Genomic DNA, 12,433 nt, shown 5'->3' on the forward strand with positions numbered 1-12,433 from the left:
TAATACCATCCACGTCGTTGCAAATGGCAAGATTTCATTCTTTTTATGGCTGAATAATATTCCAGTGTGTGTGTGTGTGTGTGTGTGGTGTGTGTGTGTGTGTGTATACACACACACATCTTTATCCATCTATCAATGCACACTTGGGCTGCTTCTATAATTTGACTATTGTAAATATGCTGCAATTAAGATGGGGTGCATGCATCCCCTTGAATTAGTGTTTCTGTATTTTGGGGTAAATACCCAGTAGTGCAATTACTGGATCATAGGGTAGTTCATTTTTAACTTTTTGAGGAGCCTCCGTACTGCTTTCCACAGTGGCCGCACCAGTCTGCATTCCCACCGGCAGCACATGAGGGTTCCATTTACTCCACATCCTTGCTGACACTTGTTTCTTGTGGGTTTGACTTTAGGCATTCTGACACGTGTCCGGTGACATCTATTGTAGTTTTGATTCGTTTTCCCTGATGAGTGGTGTTCAGCATCTTTCATGCGTTCGTTGGCCATCCGTATGTCTTCTTTACAGAAATATCTGTTCATGTCTTCTGCTCATTTTTAATTGGATTACTTGTTTTTTTGGGTGTTGAGTTGTATAAGTTCTTTATATATTTTGAAGAGAATATTTTCATATTTGTGTGTATTTTATGAATTGCCTGTTCAAATATCCTTTACCCATTTTTCTGTTGGGTTGTTTCTAATTATTAGTTCGTGGCTTTTTGTACATGAGAGAGATTGACCCTTTCTCACATATTACGATTTTTTCCCTAGACAATCATTTTGTCTTTAATGGGTTACAATGGCTGGGGATTTGAAAGTTTCAACAGACATTTATTTTATCATAAACCTCTTCTGAAACTTCACCAAAAAGGCACAGCAAGTAGGTTCTATACTGCATAAATGTCCTTTAATGGTTCCCTGAAATTCAGTGAATCCCTGAAATGTATTAACCTGTAAGAATCAGACTATTTCATCCTGCTTCTGTAACCATTGGCACTTTTCATTAATTGCTTATCTGCAGTAGCAGGATTCAGGAAGATGTTGTTGCAGCTAAAATACAGAGAGAGCTGAGATGACTTCCTGGGTCTCCCCCTGATTCTCCCCCTAATTGACCCTTCATGGTGAGCAGTGACTGCTAGGCAGTTTCTTCTACCTAGATTTCTAAAGTTCAAACTCTGAAGCACTTCCAGACCATTGCACATCTGTCAAATTGTCTTAGAAGCCACCTTTTTTAAATAAAAATTTACCATGTAATAATTCTTGACATTTTACATGTTTTCTATGTGGTGTGTAGCTTTTTACAATATATTAAAAGATGAACTCTGTTAAATATAAATATTCACTTTCCAATCAAATGCTTGATGAGCACAGTTTCTCTGTACATAGGGGATCAGATTAACCGGCACAGAACACTCCTTACCAAGAGCGACATAATCTGAGGACCAACAGCTCAGTTGCTGAGATTCAGTATGCCATGCAGCAGTGTTTTTCTGCTCTGGTCACATACAAAGCTCTTAGAGAATTCTGAAATTCACTGAAAACCAGAGATATGTTACTTTGGCCACTGAATCAATACTTAAACCATTGTTATAACATTTTCAAATATTTCAAAATCTGCAGTAGCATGAACTGTTTTTGCCAGCTACTGGGGAAAAAAGATGCCTACCGAGTTTATCTGTTTTGTCTTGATAGCACTTCTGTGCGAAAAACACTGATACCTAATTTTCTCTAATAGTTGCAGTAGGGGCCAATATCACGGGAAAAAAGCAAGCAAGTAAAATCCAGGCCTTTCAAATCAATAATGCTAGGGGTTTTTATAGAGTAGGAGTTAGCCTAGGTCCCTCGTGGTTTTCAGAGCCCAGCCCAGGTGTCACACCACAGAAAAAATAAAGAGTAGGTTTGAAGTTGAGACAAGAAGCTTAACAGCCTGGGGTCAAAGGAGTGTTCTGTGCCAGTTGACCTGATCCACAATGTACAGAGACACAGTTCAAGTATTTGACTGGAAAGTGAGTATATTTAACAGAGCTCATATTTTAATATATTGTTGAGAAGCAACACACATGTAGAGTATCCATATTCTGGGACTCAGCATTTGCTTAATAATTAAAATGAAAACTACCTGTGAGATTGCAAATCCTTTTTTCTAATTAGAAGTAGTATCAGTAAACAGCAGCCTAGCTCTTAAAGGCGGCCTGGGATGGAATAAACAAACACTGCTTCGTGTATCCCTTTGATCTTTTTTAAACCCATCCTTATCACACTCCTTAAAACATGTGTACTCTGACTCAGCAATTCCACTTCTAGAAATTTGTGCTAAATGTATATGTACAGAAGGGTTACAAGCAAATTTTATTTTTCCATATATTTTTATGTGTATTTTCCAGAGTTTTTATTATGCACACAGTTCATGAGGGGGAAAATTAAGACAAAGTTCTCTATTACCCTCAAACCAAGGAAACTGAATGTCTTCTTAACCTATCTCTGATCTCATCATGACACACAGGGGTGGGCAGCAAGCAGCTTTTGCCATTAAGATAATGGTGAAAGTGTGTATTTGACTGGCGTTTTTGTTCTCAGGTCTTCAGTAAATCATTAGAATGAACCCTTAGCCCTCAGAACAAAAGGAATGGTATTGGTTTTGGACTCAACCTGTTTTCCATTATAGAGGTGGTTGCAGGACTTGGGCTCCTACACAAAGTCCCAACAATTAAACCTAGCACTTGGTGACACAGTTTGTCAAACACGGCATGGCAAGCCAGAGAAAGCTCAGCTAAGAAAAGCAGATTTACAAGGGCGCAAGTGAATGATGGTAGTCAGTGGCAGTAAGGTATGATGGTGTGTATTCCCCACGTGTGCAGAAAAATACATTAGTTTAAAATATATAGAGGGAAACTGACAGGAAGAAATTTTAAAAAATCTGTAATTATTCAGGAAAGAGTAATATAGAAATTGCTGGGTTTAATCTAGTTAGAAAGTGTGACATATGCCCTGTACAGTTCTAAGAATGTGGCTACTTCCAAGCTGATAATTTAGTGCAGAAAACTCAAGACTGTTTCCTTTTTTTTTTATAGGTAAAAAGGGGTAACTATGGAGTTCAAAGGACAGAACTGTTGCCTGGTGACCGGGACAACCTGGCTATTCAGACCCGGGGTGGCCCAGAAAAGCATGAAGTCACCGGCTGGGTGCTGGTGAGTACCGACAGTTGGCAAGGCTTTCGTTCCTAGGATCAGACATAGCAAACCTGGCAAAGGTTGGACGTATGCGCCCTGCCAGACGCACCTCTTCGGAACAGGCCTACCAGGAAAATGCTACTCCTCTTTTGGAGGGAACTTAAAAAAGAGCTAAGATTGGTTGAATGTTTTGGAAACAACCACCAAATAAATGATAACTTTTTCTTTTACGAATTCAAAGCAGGGGGCGCCTGGGTGGCTCAGATAGTGAAGCATCTGCCTTCAGCTCAGGTCATGATCCCAGAGTCCTGGGATCGAGTCCCACGTCGGGCTCCTTGCTCAGAGGGAGCCTGTTTCTAGCTCTCCTTCTGCCTGTGGCTCCCCCTGCTTGTGCTGTCAAATAAATAAAATCTTTAAGAAAAATAAAAAAATTCAAAGCAGGGGCGCCTGGCTGGCAGTTGGTAGAGCATGTGACTCTTGATCTCAGAGTCGTGAGCTCAAGCCCCATATTGGGCCTAGAGCTTACTTCAAAAAAAAAAAAAAAAAAAAAAGCAAAATCCTTACAGGGAACTAAATGGGCCAAGCATTAATTATTTTTACTTGACCTTTGATCCTCCTAAATTGTACTTACACCCTATCAAGGTCTTACTCAAAATGGTATGTGCACCTGATCAAAGGCGAGCCATGCTGTGTCCTCGGGGTGTGACTCCTGGCAGCACCCACGGGGCAGCAGTCTGCCTGGCAGCACAGCACTTGCACTATGCTCTGAATCCCCTATTCAGCCTAAGAAATCACGACCTAACTGAAGCCACGGGGAAAAGTGAGGACTGCCACAGAGGAGCTAAACATCCTTTTTCTTTCACAGGTATCTCCTCTCAGTAAGGAAGATGCTGGAGAATATGAGTGCCATGCATCCAATTCCCAAGGACAGGCTTCAGCATCAGCAAAAATTACAGTGTTTGATGCCTTACATGAAATACCAGTGAAAAAAGGTAAGTAATAAATCTCAGAACCATTTAAGGACTAGTGCTTTTGTTGAAGAAAGAACCAAGGATGAAAGTATCACACATAACTCTTACTGAAACTGTTATCCACAAAGGCATGCCATCAAAATGGAGAGCACAGGGCTCTAAAAGAACACCTGGATGGTTGACGGAATGCTCCTGTTAGGACTTCAACGCTTTCACCTTATCTCACATCTCAAACTGGAACGGAATGGCTTATATTTCCCATAACTCTCTATCCGCATGGCAGTCTTCCTTGGTGTTGCAACTACTATGTAAAATTTCCATTTTAAAGTAAAGGATTGTGAGCAATTTTGGTCCTTCACTTTGAGCTTTTATAAGAAAAAGCCAGAAGGGAGAGTATACTGGCAAGGACCCAACTCTCTTCTGTTTCACCATCAAAAAGCTTCCTCTCAAGCATCTCTCCTGGCAGCGTTAGAATAATGCTATTTTACGTTTATATACTTCACTACTTTACATTTATATACTTCTCTTAGACTAATGTCTGAACTGGCTTCTCGCAAACCAAAAATAACAAAATTTACTCTCAGCATCTGCCGACCCATCCCCCGGTGCAAATCGCTCAGCTGCAGTATGGCCAAGTCGAGTAAACACGGCTTGGTCAGACTCTCCTCAGCCAGGCTCTGTAAAGCCAGGTGACGAAACAGCAGGAGCTCAGCGTGGTCATGTCTGTGTCTCAGCTCCGCCCTTAATTATCCTGCACTTGGAATGCTGAGTGAAAGCTTGGTGACGGGAAGGTTCCTTAGCCTCTTCATTTCAACTTGCTTGTGAAATGAGCTCTTCCACTTCCGTAACAAGGTCCAGGTCTTATGCATAGCCCAGTACAACAAAATCCCATAGCTCACGTTCAAGAGCAGTCCATCCTGTCATTTGTACACATTTTAACATCTTTGTTTATTTGGAAACACTAAAAGATACCTGAAAATCAGGAAGTCAACCACATACATATTTTTTTTTTTTTCACTAGGTGAAGGTGCTGACCTGTAAACCTGCAGAATATATCTGTCTGCGTCACTGAAAGTCCTGGATGAATAACTACAGCCCTGCTCTCCTAATAACCAAGTTTCTTTTTTCCTCCAATCCACTAATGCTTAGTTATATTCACTGGTTTCATAGAGGAAATCCCAAATAAAGGTAACAACACATCAAGACTATCTACAAAAATTTATTGTCTATTTACAGAAGAAAAGCATGCAATTAAAATCAATAAAATGCTTTCTCTCACAATGCAGTACACGTTGTTTTTTAAAAAACCTTGAAGAAACAAATATTTACAAGTATCTTGAGACTTTCTTAAAAGAGCTAAACACTCATCATTCGAGGTGCAATACTCATAGACATCAGTTCCTGAAACAGCAGTTTGCACGCATAAGGCATTCGCACCAAAGAAATCTGGGGGGAGAAGAGAAGAAAAAGGTAATTAGCAAAACTGTATTTGAAGAGAACCCCACTTCGCTACCCCAGAAAAAGGTATAAGGTCTTGGTACTGTAGATGATAAATAAGGGCTGGGAACCCTCATCCTGCTACCTGGGCTTGTGGTGGTTCCTTCTCCTGAGAGGCTTTGGTATTTCAGCCTTCCTGCCAGACATAATTAATTTATATTCACCCTTCCCAAAAGATTTCTTTTAAACTCCTTAATTTAAAATGTTTAGGACTCCTCTGGGAAACAAACTGAGGGCTTCAGAGGGGAGAGAGGTGGGGGAATGGGACAGGCCGGTGATGGGTATTAAGGAGGGCACGTATTGCACTGGGTGTTATACGCAAGTAATGAATCATGGAACTTTACATCAAAAACTAGGAATGTACTGTATGGTGACTAACGTAATAAAAAATTATTAAAAAATAAAATGTTTAAAACTCCTTGTACATACCCTTATTTCCAAAAGATGGCCAGCTTAGAGAAATTATCCACCAAAACTGGTTTTTAGAAAAATTTGATTTTTCCCCTCATTTAAAACTAGGAATCTTATGTAAGTATTAAAACTGTGAAAATGTGAATCTGTTCCACCACACTGAACCATGTTGAGACCAACATGGTTCTATCCTAAATAAGTATCAACTGCCAGTAAGGTCTACACACCTGGGTTTTATTGCGGCAGCCCCGGCATTCATACGTATGGGTCCTTGTGTTAGCAATCGCCATTATTCCACAAAGATTGCAGACATGAACCTGATATGGATCTGATGCCTCAAACAATCTTTCCCTTAAAAACTGGGCTGCTCCATGGGCAATTTGACAGTCCCGTTCCATTTCTCCAAAACGCAGGCCACCATCACTGTTAAGGAACAAAGAACAGATTATTTTGTACTTATAAAGCAGCTTCTTCATGAATGAGTCTCCCAGGCAATCAAGCCTGAAATGATAAATGTACACTGGCAAAAGTAATGGTGAATGATAACGTTTCCTGAGAACGGCAGTGAAATGAAATGCACTGTTCAAATGGCCAAAAAGTGGATGCTCATGGCTTACCAGTCTTAATATACAAAATACATAAAACCAATGATTTTCTAATGATATTACCAAAAAACAAATTGTTGGTCAACTTTGGAGGATGATATACAATTACCTCATTATTTTGAAAACTGGTAAATAGAAACAATCAAGCATTTATCCTGACTATATGAACTATGTTACAAGGTAACCAGTTGAGGAAACAAAGTTTCTCTCTACAGAAGTATTCCAGCTATCAAGTGAAGAAATGATAAAATTAGAATCTCATCAATTTGCAGTCCCTATTTAATTAAGGGCTTCAAGTAATGATCACACATGGCTGCTAAAATTGTAAGACACAACCAGATACTGGAAATATACAACACTGCCTATAAGTATTACTGCAAGCCTTCCACTTCATCAAAGCTCAAGATCTAATTAGCTGTTTACAAGAAAAATAGGAATGTACAGCCCAGGAATGCAATCAGCAAAATCCAGAATGTGAAAAACCCTCCAGGGCAAACAATCCAGTTTCTTCAACAAATAAACTGCAAGGAAAAAAAAGTTGGAGGGCAACCCATAGATAAAAAAACAAACAAACAAAAACCCTTCAAATGCAAAGCACGGATGTATTTGTATCCTGACTGAAATCAACAAACCTATTTAAAAATTATCCAATCAGGGGCGCCTGGGTGGCTCAGTCCTTAAGCATCTGCCTTTGGCTCAGGTCATGATCCCAGGGTCCTGGGATCGAGCCCCGCACTGGGCTCCCTGCTCTGCTGGGAGCCTGCCTCTTCCTCTCCCACTCCCCCTGCTTGTGTTCCCTCTCTGTCAAATAAAATCTTAAGAAAAAAAAAAAATCTAATCAGAAAAATTTGAACATTGGATACTTAATAGTATCAAGGTTACACGTGACCCCTGAACAATGTGTAGGGGGTGCTGACAAATACAAATGATTCACTGAGATGGTTTCAGATTCTACATCACAGCTAACCTTTAAGAAACTATGACTTGTTTTGGCATAGCATCAGAAAATAATATCCACAGTCACCTAAAAAGATTAAAATATTCCTCCCTTTTCCAGCCACATATCTATGTGAGGTAGGATTTTCCTCACATACTTAAATATAAAAAATACTGCAATGGAATGAATGCAGAAGCAGATACAAGAATCCTGCTGTCTTCTAGTAAACTAGCTTATTAAAAAGATTTGCAGGGGCACCTGGGTGGCTCAGCTGGTTAAGTGTCTGCCTTTGGCTCAGGTCATGACCTCGGGGTCCTAGGATTGAGTCCCACATTGGGCTCCCTGGTCAGCGGGGAGTCTGCCTTTTAAGGGCATTAAGGAGGGCAAGTGATATGATGAGCACTGGGTGTTATATGCAACTGATGAATTACTGAACTCCTCTACATCTGAAATTAATGATGTACTGTATGTTGGATAACTGAATTTAAATTAAAAACAAAAAGATTTGCAAAAAGGTAAACCAATGTCACTCGTCACTAAATTTATTTGGTAAATATATTTTCCATTAAAAATGTTATTTATGGGTGGGAGTCCAAGATGGCAGAGGAATGGGAGACCTAAATTTCATCTGGGCCCAGGTATTCAGCTAGATAGCTATCAAACCATTCTGAACACCTACAAATTCAACTGGAGGACGAAGAAAAGAATAGCAGCAACTCTATGAACAGAAAAGTAACCACTTTCTACAAAGTGGGAGATGCAGACAAGTAAATCTGAGGCGATACATGGGAAGGTAGACCACAGAGGGAGGGAGCCTCCGTCAGCCGGCTACCAGCAAGTGACAGAGCAGCAGAGCACAAAATCAGAACTTTTAAAAGTCTGCTCTGGTGAAAGGACGTTGCTCAGGCAACAAGGCATGGGGTGGAACCCTCCTGGGACAGTGTGGTCTCAGGAATCAGGGATCAGAAAGACTACGAGTTCCTCCAAGTACCTGCAATGCCCTTGCCTGCTTTTCTCTGAGGGCACACTGAGCTCCCCCACCAACAGCTCTTGGCTCCTCCGGGCCCAGAAATTAGGAGGCCGCCATTTTCATTCTTACCCTCTAAAGCAGTGCAGAAAGCTACAGAAAGCAAATCCGAAATGACTTAGCTGGTCGCTGGCAAGGGTGGTGCAAGCCTAGACCAAGTTTACAGATCAATGAGAACTGCAGAACTCCCAGAGCTACGGGATTACAGCACACAGAACTCATGGCTTTTTTTCTCCATGATTCTTTAGTCTTTCAACTTTAATTTTTTACATTTTCTTTTTTTTTTTTTTGCATTATTCTTATTTCCTTTTTCAACCACCTTCTCAATTCCTTTAAAATTTTTCATTTTTACAATCATATTCTGTCCCTTCATTGGATTTAACCTTATTTTTTGTATATATATAAATTTTTCTTTAAAATTTTGGGATGCATAATTTAAAAATATTAAAAAATTTTAAAAAATAAAAAATAAAATAAAATTTTGGGATGCAGTTTCTTCTAACGGACCAAAATATACCCAAAATCTAGTGTATGGCTCTGTTCTATTCACGAGCCTGATCATATTTTTTTCTTTTTTCTTTTCCTCCCCAGTTTTGGGTCTCTTCTTATTTGTTTAGTGTATATTTCTCTGGGTCGTTGTTACCCTTTTAGCATTTTGTTCTCTGGCTCATCTATTCTTCTCTCAACAAAATGACAAAACGGAAAAACTCACCTCAAAAAATACAAGAGGCAGTACCAACTGCCAGGGACCTAATCAATATGGACATTAGTAAGATGTCGGAACTAGAGTTCAGAATAATGATTATAAAAATACTAGCTGGGCTTGAAAAAAGCATAGAAGACATCAGAGAATCCCTTTCTGGAGAAATAAAATCTAACCAAGTAGAAATAAAAAAGGCTATTAATGAGGTGCAATCAAAAATGGAGGCTCTAACTGCTAGGATAAATGAGGCAAAAGTGAGAATTAGTGACACAGAAGACCAAATGATGGAGAATAAAGAAGCTGAGAAAAAGAGAGATAAACAACTACTGGATCACGAGGGGAGAATCTGAGAGATAAGTGATACCATAAAGCAAAACAATATTAGAATAATTGGGATCCCCGAAGGAGAGAGAGGGGGGGAGAAGGTATAATGGAGCAAATTATAATGGAGAACTTCCCTAATTTGGGGTAAGAAACAGGCATCAAAATCCTGTTTTGGTTCAGAGGTTCAGAGAACCCCCCTCAAAATCAATAAAAATAGCTCAACACCCTGACATCTAATAGTAAAATTCACAAATCTCAAGACAAAGAGAAAATACTGAAAGCAGCTCGGGACAAGAGGTCTGTAACCTAAAACAGCAGAAACATTAGATTGGCAGCAGACCTATCCACGGACACCTGGGAGGCCAGAAAGGACTGGCATGATATATTCAGGGCACTAAATGAAAAAAATATGCAGCCAAGTATACTTTATCCAGGTAGGCTGTCACTGACAATAGGACGAGAGATAAAAAGCTCCCAGGACAAACAGAAACTAAAAGAATTTGCAATCACCAAACCAGTCCTACAAAAAATATTGAAAGGGGTCCTCTAAGCAAAGAGAGAGCCTAAAAGTAACATAGACAAAAAAGGAACAGAGACAATATACAGTAACAGTCACCTCACAAACAATAAAACAGCACTAAATTCATACCTTTCCATAGTTACCTTGAGTGTAAATGGGCTACATATGCCACAATCAAAAGACAGAGGATATCAGATTGGATAAAAAAGCAAGACCCATCAATATGCTGTCTCTAAGAGACTCATTTTAGACACAATGACACCTCTAGATTTAAAGTGAGGGGGTGGAAAACTATTTATCATGCTAACGGACCTCAAAAGAAAGCTGGGTAGCAATCCTCCTATCAGATAAATTAGATTTTAAACCAAAGACTGTAGTAAGAGATGAAAAGGGACACTATATCATACTTAAAGGGTCTACCCAACAAGAAGATCTAACAATTATAAATATTTATGCCCCTAACATGGGACCAGCGAATTATATCAACCAATTAATAACCAAATTAAAGAAACAGATAATAATACAATAATAGTAGGGGACTTCAACACCCCACTCATAGCAGGGGACAGACCATCTCAGCAGAAGATCAACAAGGAAACAAGGGCTTTGAATGACACACTGACCAGATGAACTTCACAGATATATTCAGAGCATTCCACCCCAAAGCAACAGAATAATCATTTTTCTTGAGTGCACATGGAACATTCTCCAGAACAGATCACATTCTGGGTCACAAATCAGGTCTCAACTGGTACAAAGAGACTGGGATCATTCCCTCCATATTTTCAGATCACAATGCTTTGAAACTCGAACTCAATCACAAGAGGAAAGTTGGAAAGAACTCAAATACATGGAGGCTAAAGAGCATCTTACTAAAGAATGAATGAGTCACCCAGGAAATTAAAGAATTTAAAAAATTCATGGAAACAAATGAAAATGAAAACACAACCATTCAAAACCTTTGGGAGGCAGCAAAGGCAGTCCTAAGAGGGAAATATCTAGCAATACAAGCCATTCTTGGGAAAAAGAAGTATCTCAAATACACAACCTAACCCTACACCTAGAGAATCTGGAAAAAAAACAGTAAAAGCCTAAACCAAGCATAAGAAGAGAAATAATAAAGATCACAGCAGAAATCAATGAATTTGAAAGAACAGAATAGATCAACAAAACTAGGAGCTGGTTCTTTGAAAGAATTAATAAGATTGATAAACCCCTGGCCAGACCTATCAAAAAAAAAAAAGAAAAAGGACCCAAATAAATAAAATCATGAAGAGGAGAGATCACAGTCAACAACAAAGAAATACAAACAATTATAAGAACGTATCATGAGCAACTATATGCCAACAAATTAGACAATCTGGAAGAAATGGCTGCATTCCTAGAGACATATAAACTACCAAAACTGAACCAGGAAGAAATAGAAAACCTGAACAGACCCATAACCGCAAGGAAACTGAAGCAGTAATCAAAAAGCTCCCAACAAACAGGAGTCCAGGGCCGGATGGCTTCCCAGGGGAATTCTACCAAACTAAAGAATAATTAAGACCAATTCTTCTAGGGGCACCTGGGTGGCACAGTGGTTGAGCGTCTGCCTTGGGCTCAGGGCGTGATCCCGGCGTTATGGGATCGAGCCCCACATCAGGCTCTTCCGCTATGAGCCTGCTTCTTCCTCTCCCACTCCCCCTGCTTGTGTTCCCTCTCTCGCTGGCTGTCTCTACCTCTGTCAAATAAATAAATAAAATCTTTAAAAAAATAAAAAAAATTAAATAAAAAAAGACCAATTCTTCTGAAACTGTTCCAAAAAACAGAAATGGAAGGAAAACTTCCAAATTCATTTTATGAGGCCAGTATTACCTTGATCCCCAAACCAGACAAAGACCCTAACAAAAAGGAGAATTATAGACCAATATCCCTGATAAACATGGATGCAAAAATTCTCAACAAAATACTAGCCAACAGGATCCAATAGTACATTAAAAGGATTATTCACCACAAACAAGTGGGATTTATTCCTGGGCTGCAAGGTTGGGTCAACATCCGCAAATCCATCAATGCGATACACTACATTAATAAGAGGGCAAGAACCATATGATCCTCTCAGTAGATACAGAAAAAGATTCTGACAAAGTACAGCATCCTTTCTTGATTAAAACTCTTCACAGTGTAGTGATAGAGGGTACATACCTCAACATCATAAAAGCCATCTATGAAAACCCACAGCGAATATCATTTTCAATGCGGAAAAACTGACAGCTTTCCCCCAAGGTC

General features: G+C 39.5%; 2 protein-coding genes across 3 annotated transcripts in view; one reads left to right on the plus strand and one right to left on the minus strand.

Moving 5' to 3' along the window:
- IGFBP7 (insulin like growth factor binding protein 7) overlaps positions 1-5,419 on the plus strand; it is a 69,862-nt gene extending 64,443 nt beyond the window's left edge. The window contains exons 3-5 of the mRNA XM_045815977.2: positions 3,069-3,185; positions 4,033-4,159; positions 5,160-5,419. Of these exons, the coding sequence (XP_045671933.1) occupies positions 3,069-3,185; positions 4,033-4,159; positions 5,160-5,179 (264 nt within the window). The 3' untranslated portion in view covers positions 5,180-5,419. The remainder of the gene's footprint in view (positions 1-3,068; positions 3,186-4,032; positions 4,160-5,159) is intronic.
- The window catches only part of POLR2B (RNA polymerase II subunit B), a 55,705-nt gene continuing 48,611 nt past the window's right edge, over positions 5,340-12,433 (minus strand). For both annotated transcript variants that reach the window (XM_045815974.2, XM_045815975.2), the window contains 2 exons: positions 6,274-6,469; positions 5,340-5,584 (listed from right to left, as the gene is read on the minus strand). In XM_045815974.2, the coding sequence (XP_045671930.1) occupies positions 5,495-5,584; positions 6,274-6,469 (286 nt within the window). In that variant the 3' untranslated portion in view covers positions 5,340-5,494. The remainder of the gene's footprint in view (positions 5,585-6,273; positions 6,470-12,433) is intronic.

The sequence above is a fragment of the Ursus americanus genome, chromosome 8 (assembly GCF_024610735.1).
Source record: "Ursus americanus isolate L20-20 chromosome 8, mUrsAme1.1.p, whole genome shotgun sequence".
Lineage (NCBI taxonomy): Eukaryota > Metazoa > Chordata > Mammalia > Carnivora > Ursidae > Ursus > Ursus americanus.